The sequence below is a fragment of the Phaethon aethereus genome (assembly GCF_964289735.1).
Source record: "Phaethon aethereus genome assembly, chromosome: 4".
Taxonomy (NCBI): Eukaryota; Metazoa; Chordata; class Aves; order Phaethontiformes; family Phaethontidae; genus Phaethon; species Phaethon aethereus.
The window spans coordinates 26,632,845-26,648,543 of NC_138578.1; the positions used below are offsets into that span (position 1 = coordinate 26,632,845).

Below are 15,699 nucleotides of genomic sequence, written 5' to 3' on the forward strand. Positions count from 1 at the left end.
CATGGTAGGAATGATTTCTATCATGTCTAAAGGAATTTTCAATTACAATAAAGACATAGCGTGACCTTCATGACTTGGAGCCACCTGAGTCAATGGACACTACTTCCAAGGAGTCAGAGAAGCTTCACCTTCTATTTCTCAAAGACTTATTTGAAAGTCTCAAGCAATGGTGCCAACAGCTGTTCAAAAAAGCCAAATAGTAATATCTTTATCCACTCATATACAAAAAGTAGGAATGCCTTAGCCCTTAAAAACCAGTAAGGAGTAAAACTCGCACACAGAGCCAGCTCTTCATAAAAACAGACATATCAGGTTTCTTTAGTGAAAAGGGGAGATGTCTCACAAGGTCTACAGATCCATGGGTGTTATTTTAGGAAGTGTTGGTTACTCTTCCATATACCTCCATAATAAAAAGAATTTTGCATCACAGAAAGTTCAACACCAACATGTCCACTTTGGGATAAAGTATAGAGCTAAAACAGGAAAAAGAAACTTGTCTTGAAGTCTTACAGGATCTCAGGAGAAGTCTCTATTGTGCAGCTCAGCTAAGATCTGTTTTTTGTTACTCAGCAAACTTTTTTTCTTCTAAATAATGCCTGTTTCCTGCTCCATTTCAGCTGTCCTAGATTCACCTCCATTCATTCAAAGTCAAGGAAAAGCAATCGGATTATGAAGAACAAAGCAATAACATTTTTTCAGGCACTAAATTAGGTATATTTCAATAATGCAACTGCCAGAGTTCCAAATGGTTTGATACCCTGCACCATTTATACATAAATTCCAGCAAATAAAAGCTACTGTTCAGTGATTTGCCTTCATAAGGCAGCATTCACAAACTGGCACAGCACTACTAGTTGCTCTCCCTTTACAGCAATGAGCAAGGTTCCATTTACTCTTCAAAGTGATCTACAAAAGTTTAAAATAGGAGGAGAGACTTCTTTCATCACTTTTTATTCCCCAGGTTATGAAATCTTACAGACAGTAGTTATGCTCAGCAACTGGTCTGCAGTTCACATGCAAAAGTACCTGGCTTGACTTCCCCTAATGTAATGTTTGTATCCAGCCCCATTAGAGATCAAACAAGTCCCTGTCTGATGGCAAGGCTACTTACTGAATTATATTTTCATCAGATCCCAAACATTGTGATTTTCAGAGTCAGTCTTCCTACTTTACAATAGTCCAGACATTTACAAAACGAGGACTTACCTGTTTAGTAAGAACAAAGTAGGCATAGAAAGCCATGGCACTCCCGTAAGTGATGAAGTATGTGACTGGCTCCATGATGTCCCACGAATAGACCCACCAAGTGAGCCACGCCAGCGCTCCCCCTTGTGTTGACATCAGAGCTAAGCCAACCCAGAGAAGCCTGGAGGACTTTGCATCTGCACTGGCCATGATTCTGGCTTTCATCTAATGAAAAGAAATACAGAAAATTGTTCAAGCAAACATGAGCGCAATTAACGAGCAGCTCCTCAACTATGTTTTCTCCTGCTGGGCTAGCTACTTTTTCAGGATCTTCTACTGACTCCTCTTACCAACTGCCCTGCAGAGAAAGAAAAGGACTGAAATCCAAGGCCAACCAGATCTGGCTGTTGTGCCCCAGGAAATCCTACCTTTAATCAACCCTTCCCACTACTATGGATTTATGTCTACTGGATTTTCATTTACCATCAGCTTACCTCTGGTTAACATTGAGGCTGGTCCTCACAAAGCAGGTCTGAAGCCAAAGAAAAGGCTGTCTACTTTGTCAGGCTCTTTCTGGCTTCCTCCCCTCATGCTGGATTAGCTTAGCCTGCCCTAGAGCAACATTCGTATCTTCCCGTCTTGGATTATGTCAACCTTCAGTCCACAATTTGCCTTGCTGCCATGGAAAACCCTAGCCTGAGCTATAGATTATTTCTACCTCTACTGTTTTTTCTGTAATGGGTATTCAGAACTCATACAGCAACAGGTGACTAAGTGGACTTTAAATCCCAACACTAGTTATGCTGAAGCTTGTTCATGACAGCTTTCTCCACGTGTTGTGGTTTCTACCCAGGGCATGTGTGTAACAGGAGGGAAAAGAACTGGATTGAAAAGAATTTGAATTGACCATTGTTTACATAACAGAACAGGCACACCTTAGCCATTCATGCTGATTTCTTTCTATCACAGGAATGCTTTTGACTTTTAAAAAAGTAATCCCACTTCCCAACCTGTTCAAGAGGCAGCAGCTCTTCTTTCAGATGGTCCAGTTTCTGTAGCAATTCTCTCTCTTTCCTGATCTGGTGATCTTCTAAATGTAGAGCCACAAACAGTCGGTGAACCAAGGATTTGATATCTTCCATTTCAGTAGCATGCTCACCACTCAGCTTATCTGAAATGAAAATGTCATACAAAACATTTCAAGAACCCACCCTTCTTCATTCTCTCCCACCTCCAACCACAAAAAGCAGGACCATACAATGGTTAAAAAAAAAAAAAGAGGAATTCCTTTCTCCAGACAGGTTCCAGTTTTCTGAGACTTCCCATGCCTTTCACTAGATGAAGTGAAATAATCACAGTTATTAAGCATCACTCTTACCTTTTACAGGCGGTGACACACTGTATGCTGTGTCGTTGATAACAAGTTTAAAGTCATTCAGCAATAAGATCTCCATCAAGGTTGCATCAGAGACCTTGCTACCATCTGCAGAAGAAAAATTTAAGTTCCAAATCATTTATCATACGGAATCTTAAAATGTTATCCATTTGGAAAAGTGCTAGAGTTCTTTATTAATAAAGTCTGGAAGGGAACTCTACTTTTAGTAAATCTGGTAACATACTAAACAGTAAGGAGGAACAGAGTGTGACAAGGGGTTTTGGGAAATTAAGACGACCTTCAGTTATAGATTTATGTCTTTCCTTAAACAAGCTCTTCTGGTCAAAAGGAGCAGTTATTGTCTGTGGTGTTCAGATTTTTATTAATGGTACTTGAAATCACTCTGTTTCAATATCAGTTGTGACTGGGAGTTAAGAAGTAGTCTTGTACTACTTCTTAGTAGTAGGAGGTGGCAAAGGAACACAGCACATCCCGCAGGGAGCTGACGACACCAAAAAGGAGCTCCTGGAGTCATTAGCAGCAACATGTAATGGTGGATCCCTGGAGCTCTTACTGGCCCCAGTCTAGCAGATCCCAGAGCCACCCAGTAAAACCAGCCCCACCCCCCCCCACCCCCCGAGGTTCAGATGGCCCAAGAGCCCCTGAAGTCGCACACCATTGCTGCTGGACACATCACTGTGGCACGGGGGGTTCAAAAAGCCACAAGAGCAGCTGCTCCGTGGTAGCTATTTGACCTGGTCTTTGTTTCCTATACATAAAAAGGGCATCTTCCCCTGTCCCTGCCAAGGGGTGGGCAGTGGCAGGAAACAGCAGCTTTGTTCCCGAGATGAATAATGATCAGGCTACAAAATATAAAGATTTCTGTAGGTAAATGTTTGTCACAGTGCTACCGCTCCAGCTCCTCCACCTGGCCCCATGTGCCCACTACTGAAAGGCACCACAGATAACCCCACACCTGCAATTATTTTTTTCACTGGAACTCTGTCCTTGGGCCTCATCTGCTTGAGGCTGAGACTGCTGAACTCCATGAGCTAATGCAACAGCTGGCTCCCCGACCCACTCTCTGTGGGTAGCAAAGCAAACCTGGAGGGCTATCACTTTCAGTCCAAAATCTGAAATTTTCATGTGCCCATCCACTCATTTTTTTCTTTTTTTTTTTTTAAGTATCGTAATAAACATAAAAGCTTATTTGCATGTAAATTATTAAGGTGACATTTACAAAGTGATATTTAAGCAAAAAATGCTTTTCAAAAGAAGTGCCAGACAGGCTCTTTATTCTGGATGTGATACAACACCAATTTATTAACCCATCCAACCTTTCATTAAGGCTTTCAGCATTTATGAAGCATTAAAGGTTTGGAGGGATGGGGGGTGTTTTATTTTAGAAAATTCCCCACAGGCTTTCAGCAAAAGGCTACTTTCCTTCCTATACCTAAGCACAGGTGTTCAAACATGGACAAAGGGCTACTTTTTGTCTACAGAAGTTTTGCAGGACCAAAATCAAACCTACAGAAAAATGAAAGTGAGTCAACATACACAGCCCTAATGTCTTCAGTTAAGGTTGGGTTTCATTTAATGGCTAAATGACACAGGAGAAGTGTCTGCACTAAATCAAGGCTTCGTAATTTTTCTTTAATAATAAATGTTTAAATTCAACTCTTGGCACTTGACAAGTAGTTTCTCTTTACAGTATCAGTTTCCTAATAAATTAAACATTTAAGCTGTTCTCTAACATTACAGTTGCCCAGCACTTGAAAAATACAGAGCAGAGAAATGTTTAACAGTCATTGTTCTAATTGAAGTGGACAACATTTCTATTCCAAAGTCGGGGGTAGAGGGAGTGTTAAATAGATGAGACGAGGTTAAAAACAGTGCAAATCCCTTTCTGCTTCGTAACCTGCTGTCCATCCATGCCAAAAATGCCAGACTTGCAGGTTTCTTACAGAAATTATCTTATGCTTCACAAGTGACCAATATTTGCCCTGAAGCAGAGTAGTTAGCTTTTGCTGACATACCACAGAAGAATGGGTTTCAGCAGTGAATCCAAATACTTGTCATGGATGTCTCTGCACAGAGAGCAGTACTCAGAAGTTAACTGTTTGCTGGCGCATGTTCTTGGCTAGCCCTCCCTCAGCCCAGTAAGAAATCCTTTTTAGTGAAAACTTCCATGTTAAGGGGAAGGGCAGCTGCTGACAATGACCATTTGTTACAGTGGCTCCTAAAGACACAAGAGTCTCTTCCAAATTATCTTTTTCACGAGAAATTTCTACCTTTGCTGCCTATCTGATATAGCATTAAAAAAACCCAAACAATCCCAAGGTTCCTGTGCACATGAAGCTCATGCACACATTGCGATCCACACAGATCACAGAATCACACCTCCATTGCTCTAGAGGATATAAATGTATTGCTTTATGGGGTATTTTGCTGTTTTACTAAATGTGTTCTCAAAGGCAACTAAAGCAGCTTCTCCTAGATCTGTGGCTTCTGGATCTTCTAGGAACATCAATCTATTTTCAGTTTCTTTAAAAGTCCCTGCAAGTCCTCTGCAATATCAACCAGGAAGAAAGGGAATGTTATGAATGCACCCAGTTGGACTTTGGACCAACTTTTCTCAACCCCATCCTTGCTTTTGTTTATGTGTTACCTGACAGAAAATAAATCTTTCTATAGGGATATAGCTATCCTTCCCTCCCACCCCCTCCCTTTCTTTCTCTTTAGGGGGATGAGAGGGGAAGGGAAGAAATAGATGCCTTTAGGTAGCCAAATTCAAGTACCTATTCCACCAGATTCAGACAAGAGAGCTACATCTCACTTCTACTTTTGAGATTGAGTCTCTAGGACCAGGACAGGGGTCACAAGACCTTTCAGAATTGCTGTGGAAAAACTACAAAATGCTGCCAAAATACAAGCCAAGTTGTCTTGAAAATAAAATGGAAAACCAGTTTAACTAATTGGATGTTGGCTTTTATAAACAGTCAGACGAAAGAGACAAAACACATGAAAACAGTGAGCAGAGCTTGAGAAAATCACCTGAAGACTTGGGACAATGGGATAAACAGTATGCTACAAGGAAGAAAGACATCAATGCTAACGTATCAGTAGAGCTTTTTTTCTTTCAACCCAAGGGCCCCAAAGTACTATACTCTGATTACTGAAATCTCCCCGTCGTCTCAAAAAGCTGCTCTTTATCACTGCACACATTATCTGGTTGCTTAGGTCTTAGTAAGTTTTCCATACAAGTTTAAGTTTGTAGTAAGGCAAACAGATTCTTCCAGCTTCCGCTAACAGAGAATAACTGGCAGGCATCACATTCAAGAGCCTGACTGGTTGCCTTTAAGAATGATAACAGAGGACAAGGAAAGAAAAAGATATCAAGGAAACTGGAAGAGAGACACTTACTTGAAGACAGCATTACAAAGGGAAGCTACCTGAACAAGATAATAGAGGGCACTACTGGGATATAGGGATGGTTACAGTAATATGTCCAATTCTGCATTTTTAATCAGCCTTTCCAACAGGACTCGGACATCAAATCTGAAATGCCAATAAGCCCCAGAAGCATTCAAGAACTACCCCAACAGCAACAATGCTAAACCTGATGGAGGACCTGAACTCATGCTTCAGGAGAGCAGTACAGTCCATTTGAAGAGGAATGCATTCATTTTGAGGAATGACAGAAGAGTAAGATACCTGTTGCAAAGACTTCCGCCCTCTCAATTCCTTTATCTTCTCTCTGCACATCCTGCAGGAATGCCCCTACGGTGGTCACCGTTGGCTTAACCGTGAACCGACAGCGTTCACTTCTTGTGGGCAGCGTAAGAGTTATCACAGGAAGACCATGTCTGTAATTAATAGTTACTTCTGGGGGGAAGGAAAAAAAAAAAAAGTCAAAAAGTCATATTGTAAGTTGTAGCTTAATTTTAAAACACAGGATGAATCAAGAAAACCACACAATACACTCTAGATTTCTTTAATGAATATAGCACTTCTGGGATGTATATATATATACATATATATATATATATAAAAAACATCTAACTAACGTCACCTCACCCTACCCCCAGAAAATAAACGAAAAGCTGGCAGGCTTTGGCAGGAGGGGGAAAACCTGCTGGGCACGCTTACCATCAGATGGCACCAGCGTGCTGTAGGGTTCTCCTGCCCGGCCCCTCCAAGCTCCGGAGTGCCTCCACAGCCGCACCTGCAGCACGGACACAAGGAGCTTGCTTTAGAAAGGTTAGGAGGCAAGATTTAGCTGGCCAAAGGCAGTACCCAGCCTGTCGCGGTGATCTGCTTCTGTGTGATCTGACAGCAGAGGCGTCCATCTGAAGAAAAAGCCCTCACTTAGCAATTTCTATGTAAAAGACGTAACCATCCTTACAGAAAGCACAAAGGTTGACAAAGGTATTAAGGTATTGCCCACAGTTAAACTTTTTGTCTAGCATGGTATAAATAACTCAAGGAAAAATACCAAGTGGAAGGAGAGAAAGGAAAAAAAACCTGCAGTGTTTCTGAAGTACTTCATGCAACTTTTACAATAAGCTCTCTCCTCTCCCCCAAAAAACAGCCTCTTGAACAATCTCCACATCATGGTACCTGAAGGCAGAAGTGTTCTCCAGCGGTTCAGAGTCCACACTGTAACTTAAAACAGTGGGTATGGTTTCAGTGAAGTCTTTTACTGCTGAATCAAACAGAATGGCACTCATAATAACCTCAAACAAAATGTGACTGAGGTCACTCCCCTCTGCTTCATAATTATATGCTATGTACCAAAAGTTAACTGTTGACATTCATGGTGTTAAAAGACAACAACAACAGTGCAGCTTGCCAAATTATGGAAGATTTTTTGTTTTTTTTAAATATGAATGGCTGTCTCAACTCCAGCTGAGATGCTGCTCCAACTAACAGCACCACCAGCCTCTGGCATCACATTAAAGGAGGCACACCCGGACACAGCAAGTACCTGCTATGCCCTGGGACCGGGATGACAGCAGGTTTTTGAACCTGCATGGTTGCACTCCCAAGCCCATTCCTGCCAGAGACACTGGTGAGAACCATCAAGACACATAAACAAGGCCATGCCAGAACAGAGAAGACAAACTGCTCTGTTTAGACCAGTGTACTTAAAGTAGCCCAGCCACGCAGTGGAAGATGCACAGAAGTCCTCTGCTTCTACAGCTAGTCCCCCTGCACAAGGAGAGGAACAATTTTACTGCAGTGACTCCCACAAAGCAGGTATTGCTGCTATAAACTAAGTGTAACAGGCAGAAGTAGGAATGGAAATCACATTGCCCACTAACCTGGTTACAAAAATTGTGTGTGGGCTGGACCAAGGCCTGGGGTTTGAAATATGATAGTTGGGGGAAGTGGAAAACAATGCGGGGAGAGATGACAAGGACCAATTCTCCCTCTGGTGAGCTTCATAGCTCATCTTTCTGAAGGCCAAAACATTTCAGAGTCTGCAAGCTAATCTCCTCTGACAAGGCAGGAAAGGCAAGCTACAGATGCAAGAGGTCTCTGCCCATTCAGTATGCCAAGCACTGCTCACTATGTTCACGTGATTTATGTGTTTTTAAAGAATCACAGGGCTTGACTGTTTGGATAGGAACATGCTACTAAGTTAAATAAAGAATTCAACTGTAAAATGAATCTGTGTGTTTCAAAGATGCTGACCTTGCCCTAACTTTCTACCTGGAACAAGCGCTTTTCAGAATTTAAAGAAAATAAGAAATCATTCTGGGAGTTTCCAACACTGTAATCTTTAGGCATCAAAGGCAGTCAGAAACCTGGACTAAATAGCAAAATACCTTAAACACGAGAGTATTGTTTTAAAAAAGGTAAATGCCAGGAGTGCAGGGATGCCGAACGGCCACCCAGAACTAGGACATGTGCAGTAGCTTCTCTGTTTCTCCAGCAGAACAAGAGACTTTCCCTGGAGCAGAGCAGGACGCACAGCCCAGCTCACCAGTTCTCACTACAGGGGAGCACCTACACCGACAAAACATGTAGTAACATACAGCCTAGTAGCAGCGAGACAACATTCAACACGTGATCTGTTTCTCCACAAAAAACCCTGGAACACACTGATGAGAACAGTCCATGGTAATACTCATCAGCCTTGAATATAAAAAACAACTGTGTTGTTTCTGCAGAGGGATATATTTAAGGAATTAATTCTTTTAGACACTTGGTATGTAATTTGCAATCAATATCTAGATATCTAAATAACAAACCCCAGGCACTGAAATGCACACAGCTGATATTTGAAGGTTACTTAATTTCTTTTGTTGTGAATCTGGGTATCTACTTTACCTATGGAGGAAACAATGCATTCAACAATTAATACACATTAAAATATTTAGATATATTAAATATATTACATTAAAATACTCATCATATTACATTTATTGAAATAAGATCTTTTAAGGTATTTCATTCTATTATTCTTTAGACTTTGACATTACCATTCATGATCTGTTGAAAGAATCTCTATATACTGAAGCTTTTTTTCTTTTCTAGATTGTCTGTTAATTGCAGCCTACCCATAAAAATCACCTGCAAAGAATATGTGAAGTATAACAAAAGCAAAAGCTACTGAGCCATGGAGTTGAACTGAGTTCCAAATAATGAACTCCTCCGATACAAGCTCTAGGTTTATTAATGGGGAAGTATGGAGGGCTGAGTTGACCTTCTCCCTATGTTTCCAGATTTAAAACTCCGGTTTCAGTGAACTTCTTAAGCCATTAGCTTGCGCTTACAGCCAAACCACTGTGCCCCTTTGGAGGCGCTTGGAATGACCCCCATCCTACCACTGGAAAAGAAATTAAGTCAGCAAGCACCACAGCTAAAAAGAAGACTTCTACTACGGGACCAAACCAACGGGAAAGCAACACCCGTGAGAGATGGAATAGGAGGAATGTAACCTGAGTTAACTGCATCATCACTTTAACTTTGAGATACTGCAAGGAGGACAGCATACTACTAACTCTTTTACATGCCAGTACATGCACCTCTTGGCTAATTCATCTAACCACACAAAGGCTAAAGAAAGCTATTCTACATCTTCCTGCAACTCAACACACAGATGGCAGGATGTCTGGCTAAAACACCGCTAATGCAATCACAACTATGTTCAGGAACCAGGCCAAAGGCTTGTGAACAGCATTTAGCTGTGAAATACCCTTTTGCCCTCAGCGATATTCGCTTCTTAATGCAAAATACCTGGGAGCAGCAGTCCACCACAGTTGGCCTCAGCTGTTCCAAATAAGCAATTCTTATGACGTTGAGTGACTGTTGCTGCAAACTTAAGCTCAAATTTATGTGTGAACAGTTACGTGTAAGAAATTGGTATCATCATCAGTATATGGTGGTGGCATGAAAGCCTCTGATATTCCACAGTCGGCCACAACATCTCTTGACTCAGTTCAAGGCATAGAAGTTTCTGGGAGTGAAAACTCATGAGAATTTAAGGCACAGAGTGTTAATTGTGATAAAAATAATCCAATCTATTCCATTAAAAAATACTAGCTGGAGTAAACCAGAAAATTATATATACAGTTTAAAGAAGTACTTCCTCTTTTAAGGGTACCTCCTGTCTCTAATAGCAGAGGAGCTGCCATTGTTGAAGTCAGAGTGGACATTTCAGTGATCTGGTTTATCAGCCCAGCTTTAGGGACTAATGTAGCAACGTAACTGAGGTGGAAAACTTAAGCAGCCAGACATGGGAGGTGGGAGAGACAGGAATACCAATACTGCATTTTTCACTTTTGAGAGTGGCAAACCACTGAACCTACCTACATTGCATTTTCTGGAGTTAGCTGTTCCAAATAAGCAATTCTTACGATGTCGAGGGACTGTTGCTGCAAACTTAAGCTCAAATTTATGTGTGACCAGTTACGTGTAAGAAATTGGTATCATCATCAGTATATGGTGGTGGCATGAAAGCCTCTGATATTCCACAGCACTGCATATACAAATAGAAACCTCATCAGAAACCATAAATTCTGTTCTGTGGAAAATTGTAATGTGGGTGGGAAGGTAGAGAGCAAGAAATAAAAATATTTTTCTCATGAAAAAGTAACCTTGAAAAAGGAATTCTACAAAAAGGTGTCATTATGAGACTTTCTGAGACCATGGAATTATTGTCTTTGACACTTACTTGGTTTATTTCATTTTGACTTGCTATATCAAAATGTTGTACTCTTTTGGTTTTGCTTATATACGTCTCAGAAGATTTGGGAGTTTTGGTTTGCTATTTCAACATCAAAAATAATGTAATGCTCCTTCAACATTTGAGTCCCCATTAATTTGCATTTATTAGTAGAAAGCTATTCATCCCAACCAAAAACCACAGAGTCAGCTCAACTCCGTCCTGCCCTCTTCTTGAAGTGCCATGCAATACTACAGCTGAAGTATTATATTCCTCTAATGTGAGATGCTGTCAATAATGCCTCAAGTCAAACTCATAAGCAGTCTTTGCAAAAAATTATTACCGCAGACTGTTACTATAAATGCTATGATCTCCTCCCGTATTGTCATTTCATTCTCTCTAAGGCAATGATAAGAATCTAAAACAGAAAAGCACAGTAATAAAACACACTACGCCACTAAGCATAAGCTTTTTACCCTTAATTACACTGCAGCAAAACACACTCTAATTAAAACGTATCTTGCAGCGTGCTTTTCAATAGTAATACAGTGTTACAGTCTTTCCCTCAGCAGAAGAGGAGAGCTCTGTCACCTCCTGGGGTCCGTGTCCAACACCTGGTACAGCTCCCTCCACACAGCTGCTGGAGAAGAACTGGGGGAAGGGAACAGAAGGGAGAAAATCATGGCGGGAAACTAGTAGTTGCAATGCCTAAAAATGAATTTTGGGGCCTCTCTTCCGTAGTGTCACTAGGGGAGCCAACATCCCCAGTATGCATCGTTCTCCCCACGTGCTGATCTTGCCCAGCCTGTGAAGGAGAGGGCAAGACAAGTCACCTCTCTAGACGCTGCTTGCTTGTCTGGAGCAGGACGAAAATGAAAGCAGGTACATGTCAGCCACTGTTCAGTGAGGACACATACTATAAATAGCTATTTATTTTTTCCGTATTGACTTGTATGTTTTTGTATCGCTAATAAACACACCTAGAAGTTCTCTGCATATGAATGATGTCGGCTCCCATCTGATTCTCCAAGGGAAAAAAACAGAGCAATTAATTAATTACGGAGTGACAATCTGCAATTTCAGAATAAATTATCTACAGGCATTTCATAAAGGTTTAAAACCAAGTAAAGGAGGAAAAAAAGCAAGCACTGTCACAGTCTACTGAGTTTCCAGATCTTGCACAACCAAGATTACCAAAAATGAATCAGTATTCGGACCAAGTTTACAATAACTACACATAAGGTATTTCCCTTTTTAAAATGAGTCACCAAGGCCATGTTGGAGATACCGTCTGTTAAATTTCTGTGCTGTTTTTATAAGCAATCCTACATAAGCAGGAAAATAAGACATCAGGAGCCCTAACAACCGCCTACAATCATCCTACAAGTGCCCATTCGAGCTACAGAAACACCTTCTCTCTCATTAACTTTTCAATAATTTGTCTTTGCTTACACTGAAAGGATTTTCATTGTTTCTCCACTGGTCCTAGAACCAATTTAGATGATCATGCAACAACTGCCTCAATACAAAAAGCAGCTTCAAGGCACATCGCTCAGATTTAGCAACATCTACTGGAAGCCCAACTTAAACAAACAACCCCCCTGCAACAGACACATCACTCATTCTGCCTTAATATCTCTACACCCAGTAACAGTTTCAGCCAGGGAAGATAATTCTGACACTTGGGAGCATTCAGAATATATTTCTCTTTCCTAGAGGAAAAAAAAAGGTGACAGGTTTTCTTATTTTCCTGAGGCACAGCTTTCCTGTCTCAATATGGACCATGTGGTGAACACCTTCTCCCAGCTGCTCCACAGGGCACTACAAGAACTGCATTGCAACATTTACATTTCAACCCTGCAGTTGTCAACCTCTTCCTCAGTACAAATCAAAGTTTACAAAAGTAATCAAGAGGTCTCTCTTCTGGCAAAGCAGCAGTTTCAACATGAGTATGCATGTTCTGGTGATCTTGAAGAAACAAACACAATACAGCATTCATGTCACTTTCCTTCAAAACTCATTTGCCTTACAGCAGTGTAAAAAAAACCCAAGCCACCAACTAAAGCTATTGAAAGTTTGGTTTCATTTGCCTGTTGTTCTTTGTGTCTTTATCATCCCTGATGATCTTTCATTTCCTGCCTCTGCTCAGGTTCCAGGAACAGTTGGCACACTTGATTTAAGCGGCAACACTACCAATGACCAAAGTGACAGCTGTGATGAGAAGCGCATCGAGGCCACTGGCCACCAAGAACCTCTTTTATGAAGGCACAGCTGGCCACAGCCAGCACTGCAGCAGAGCTTCACCAGCGAGACCTTCCACCCAGCCTCTGCTGAGCAAGTGCACATCCACCGCTTGACTTCTCATTATTCGTTTGTGCTCCCTCGCCCGCTCCCTGCCCAAACTCCTCCTCCCCACGCACCCCACCACTCCGCTCGGCGCGTGCGGGTAGGGGAGAGAAGCCGTTATGCAGCCTCGGCAAGTCATGGAGGATCACAGGGGGCAAAGTCTGTCCTCTCACATTTATATTGGGTTTGTGTGGCAAGGTTTTTGTAGCGGGGGGCTGCAGGGGTGGCTTCTGTGAGAAGCTGCTAGAAGCTTCCCGTGTCCAACAGAGCCAGTGCCAGCCGGCTCCAAGACGGACCCGCCGCTGGCCAAGGCCAAGCCCATCAGCGATGGTGCCAGCGCCTCTGCGACAACATATTTAAGAAGGCGGAAAAAAACAGCATGCAGCAATTGTGGCTGGAGAGAGGACTGAGAATATGTGACAAGACCTCTGCAGACACCCAGGTCAGTGCAGAAGGAGGGGCAGGAGATGCTCCAGGTGCCAGAGCAGAGATTCCCCTGCAGCCTGTGGTGAAGACCATGGTGAGGCCAGCTGTGCCCCTGCAGCCCATGATGGTCCACACTGGAGCAGATCTCCACCTGCAGCCCAGGGACAATGCAGAGCAGGTAGATGCCCAAAGGAGGCTGTGACCCCATGGGAAGCCCACAGTGGAGCAGACTCCTGGCAGGACCTGTGGACAATGTGGATAGAGGAGCCCACGCTGGGGCAAGTTTCCTGGCAGGACTTGTGACCCTGCAGGGGACCCACACTGGAACAGTCTGTTCCTGAAGGACGGCACCCTGTGGAAGTGACCCAGGCTGGAGCAGTTCGTGAAGAACTGCAGCCCATGGGAAGGATTCAGGCTGGAGAAGTTCATGGAGGACTGTCATGGGAGGGACCCCATGCAGGGAGGAGTGTGAAGGGGCAGGGGGACAGTGTGAAGCAGGGGGAGAGTGTGAAGAGTGTGAAGAGTCCCCCCCCAAGGAGGAAGGAGTGGCAGAGACAACGTGAGATGAACTGACCACAACCCCCATTCTCTGTTCCCCTGTGCTGCTCACAGGGGGAGGGGGTAGAAAAATTGGGAGCAAAGTTGAGTCCAGGAAGAAGGGAGGGATGGGGGGAAGGTGTGTTTAAGATTTGTATCCTACTCTGATTTTGATTGGCAATAAATTAATTTCCTCAAGTCAAGTCTGTTTTGCTTGTGACAGTAACTGCTGAGTGATCTCTCCCTGTCCTTATGCTGACCCACAAGGTTCTCATTACATTTTATCTCCCCTGTCCAGCTGAGGAAGGGGAGTGATAGAGCAGCTTTGGTGGGCACCTGGTGTCCAGACAAGGTCAACCCACCACAACATGGTATGTCACAGAGGTCATCTGACTCTCCAACTGGCAGCTAAGGATGCACAGCTCCAGGTATCTAGGGAAGCACCTGGATTTGCATCCATATTGGTTTTACAAGCCATAAAAATAGATGCTGAAAACACTGATATTTGAAGTAGGCTGAAATTAAGCCTCACCCTCTTCTACCCAAAAGCATGATTTCAGTAACAGCAACCCCTCACTGCAAAGGAGCCACACCAGGAAGTGCCAAGAAGATGAGAAGGACCAACACCATCTGACACTGTCTGCCTGCAGTGTCTTCTGGCGACTACTCTGAAGGTACAGATAATCCTCAATTTTCAAAGCAAGCAGACTTCCAAGCAAGCGTAAGGACAGGCCTGAAAACAACAGAATTATGCAGGCCAACTGCATTTTTAGGAGGAACACCAAGAATTGCATCTTATTATTTTATCAAACCTTCTTCTCCCTCCTTTCCTACAAAGAGAAGCAGATTGAAATACTCCTCCAACATTAAGGTTTTATAGTACGGGAAATCTTGCACCTTTGTCCAGGTTCAATAAACTCTAGTTGTCTGAAAATTTTTGTTCTTCCCAACACTTTATTTTCAGAACAGAAGATGGGAAGCAACACCTAGAAGGAAGTTTGCAAATCAAAAAGGGGTAACACTTTGAGAGGGAGGGATTATAATGTGAAAACCTATTTGTGCTTTATCAAAAGCAAGCCTACATTCGAGAGCTGTGCCATCTGTTCCCCAACAACCATCTTGGTCAAGATTAATTTGTCAGCACAGACAGGACTTTTAATTTGTCTCACAGAATGGATCTTTGCTCTTGCGCCATGCCTTCTGGGACAGGCATTCTGACCTGGGAAATGTTGCAAAATTTTACTTTAAGGGTAACAAAAGTGAGTCTGCTTTCAAAACCATGCTTATAGTATATCTTATTAGGTAAGCAAATGGGCTTGCTGTATCTTTTACTCCAAAGGTCTTGGAAAAAGCATATCTTAATGCACAGAGCTGCTTTCATACCCCTCTCAAAAAACCCGCTCAAACTCATCTCTAGGAATAACATTAATTCTTCAAATTGCCAGCCAAGAAAAAGCTTATTTAAATTTCAGCTGAAATGAGATAACAGAAGAGAGATAAGGATGCGAAGTCAGATGAATGCGCTTACAGGTTTACCAAAGTTACAGCCAACTCTCACTTTTCTTAGAGGGCTTTTCAGATGTAAAGCACCGGGCAGGTTGTAGCACACAGGAAAAAGATGATGTAACTCAGAAAACAGCACTGCTTGTCAACATTT

The 15,699-nt window shown here is 42.5% G+C and overlaps 1 protein-coding gene across 1 annotated transcript in view; it reads right to left on the minus strand.

The window, feature by feature from the left end:
- MCUB (mitochondrial calcium uniporter dominant negative subunit beta) overlaps positions 1 to 15,699 on the minus strand; it is a 51,140-nt gene that overhangs the window by 1,886 nt on the left and 33,555 nt on the right. The window contains exons 2-6 of the mRNA XM_081999015.1: positions 6,710 to 6,785; positions 6,275 to 6,445; positions 2,564 to 2,668; positions 2,196 to 2,356; positions 1,207 to 1,410 (exon numbers count right to left, since the gene is read on the minus strand). Of these exons, the coding sequence (XP_081855141.1) occupies positions 1,207 to 1,410; positions 2,196 to 2,356; positions 2,564 to 2,668; positions 6,275 to 6,445; positions 6,710 to 6,785 (717 nt within the window). The remainder of the gene's footprint in view (positions 1 to 1,206; positions 1,411 to 2,195; positions 2,357 to 2,563; positions 2,669 to 6,274; positions 6,446 to 6,709; positions 6,786 to 15,699) is intronic.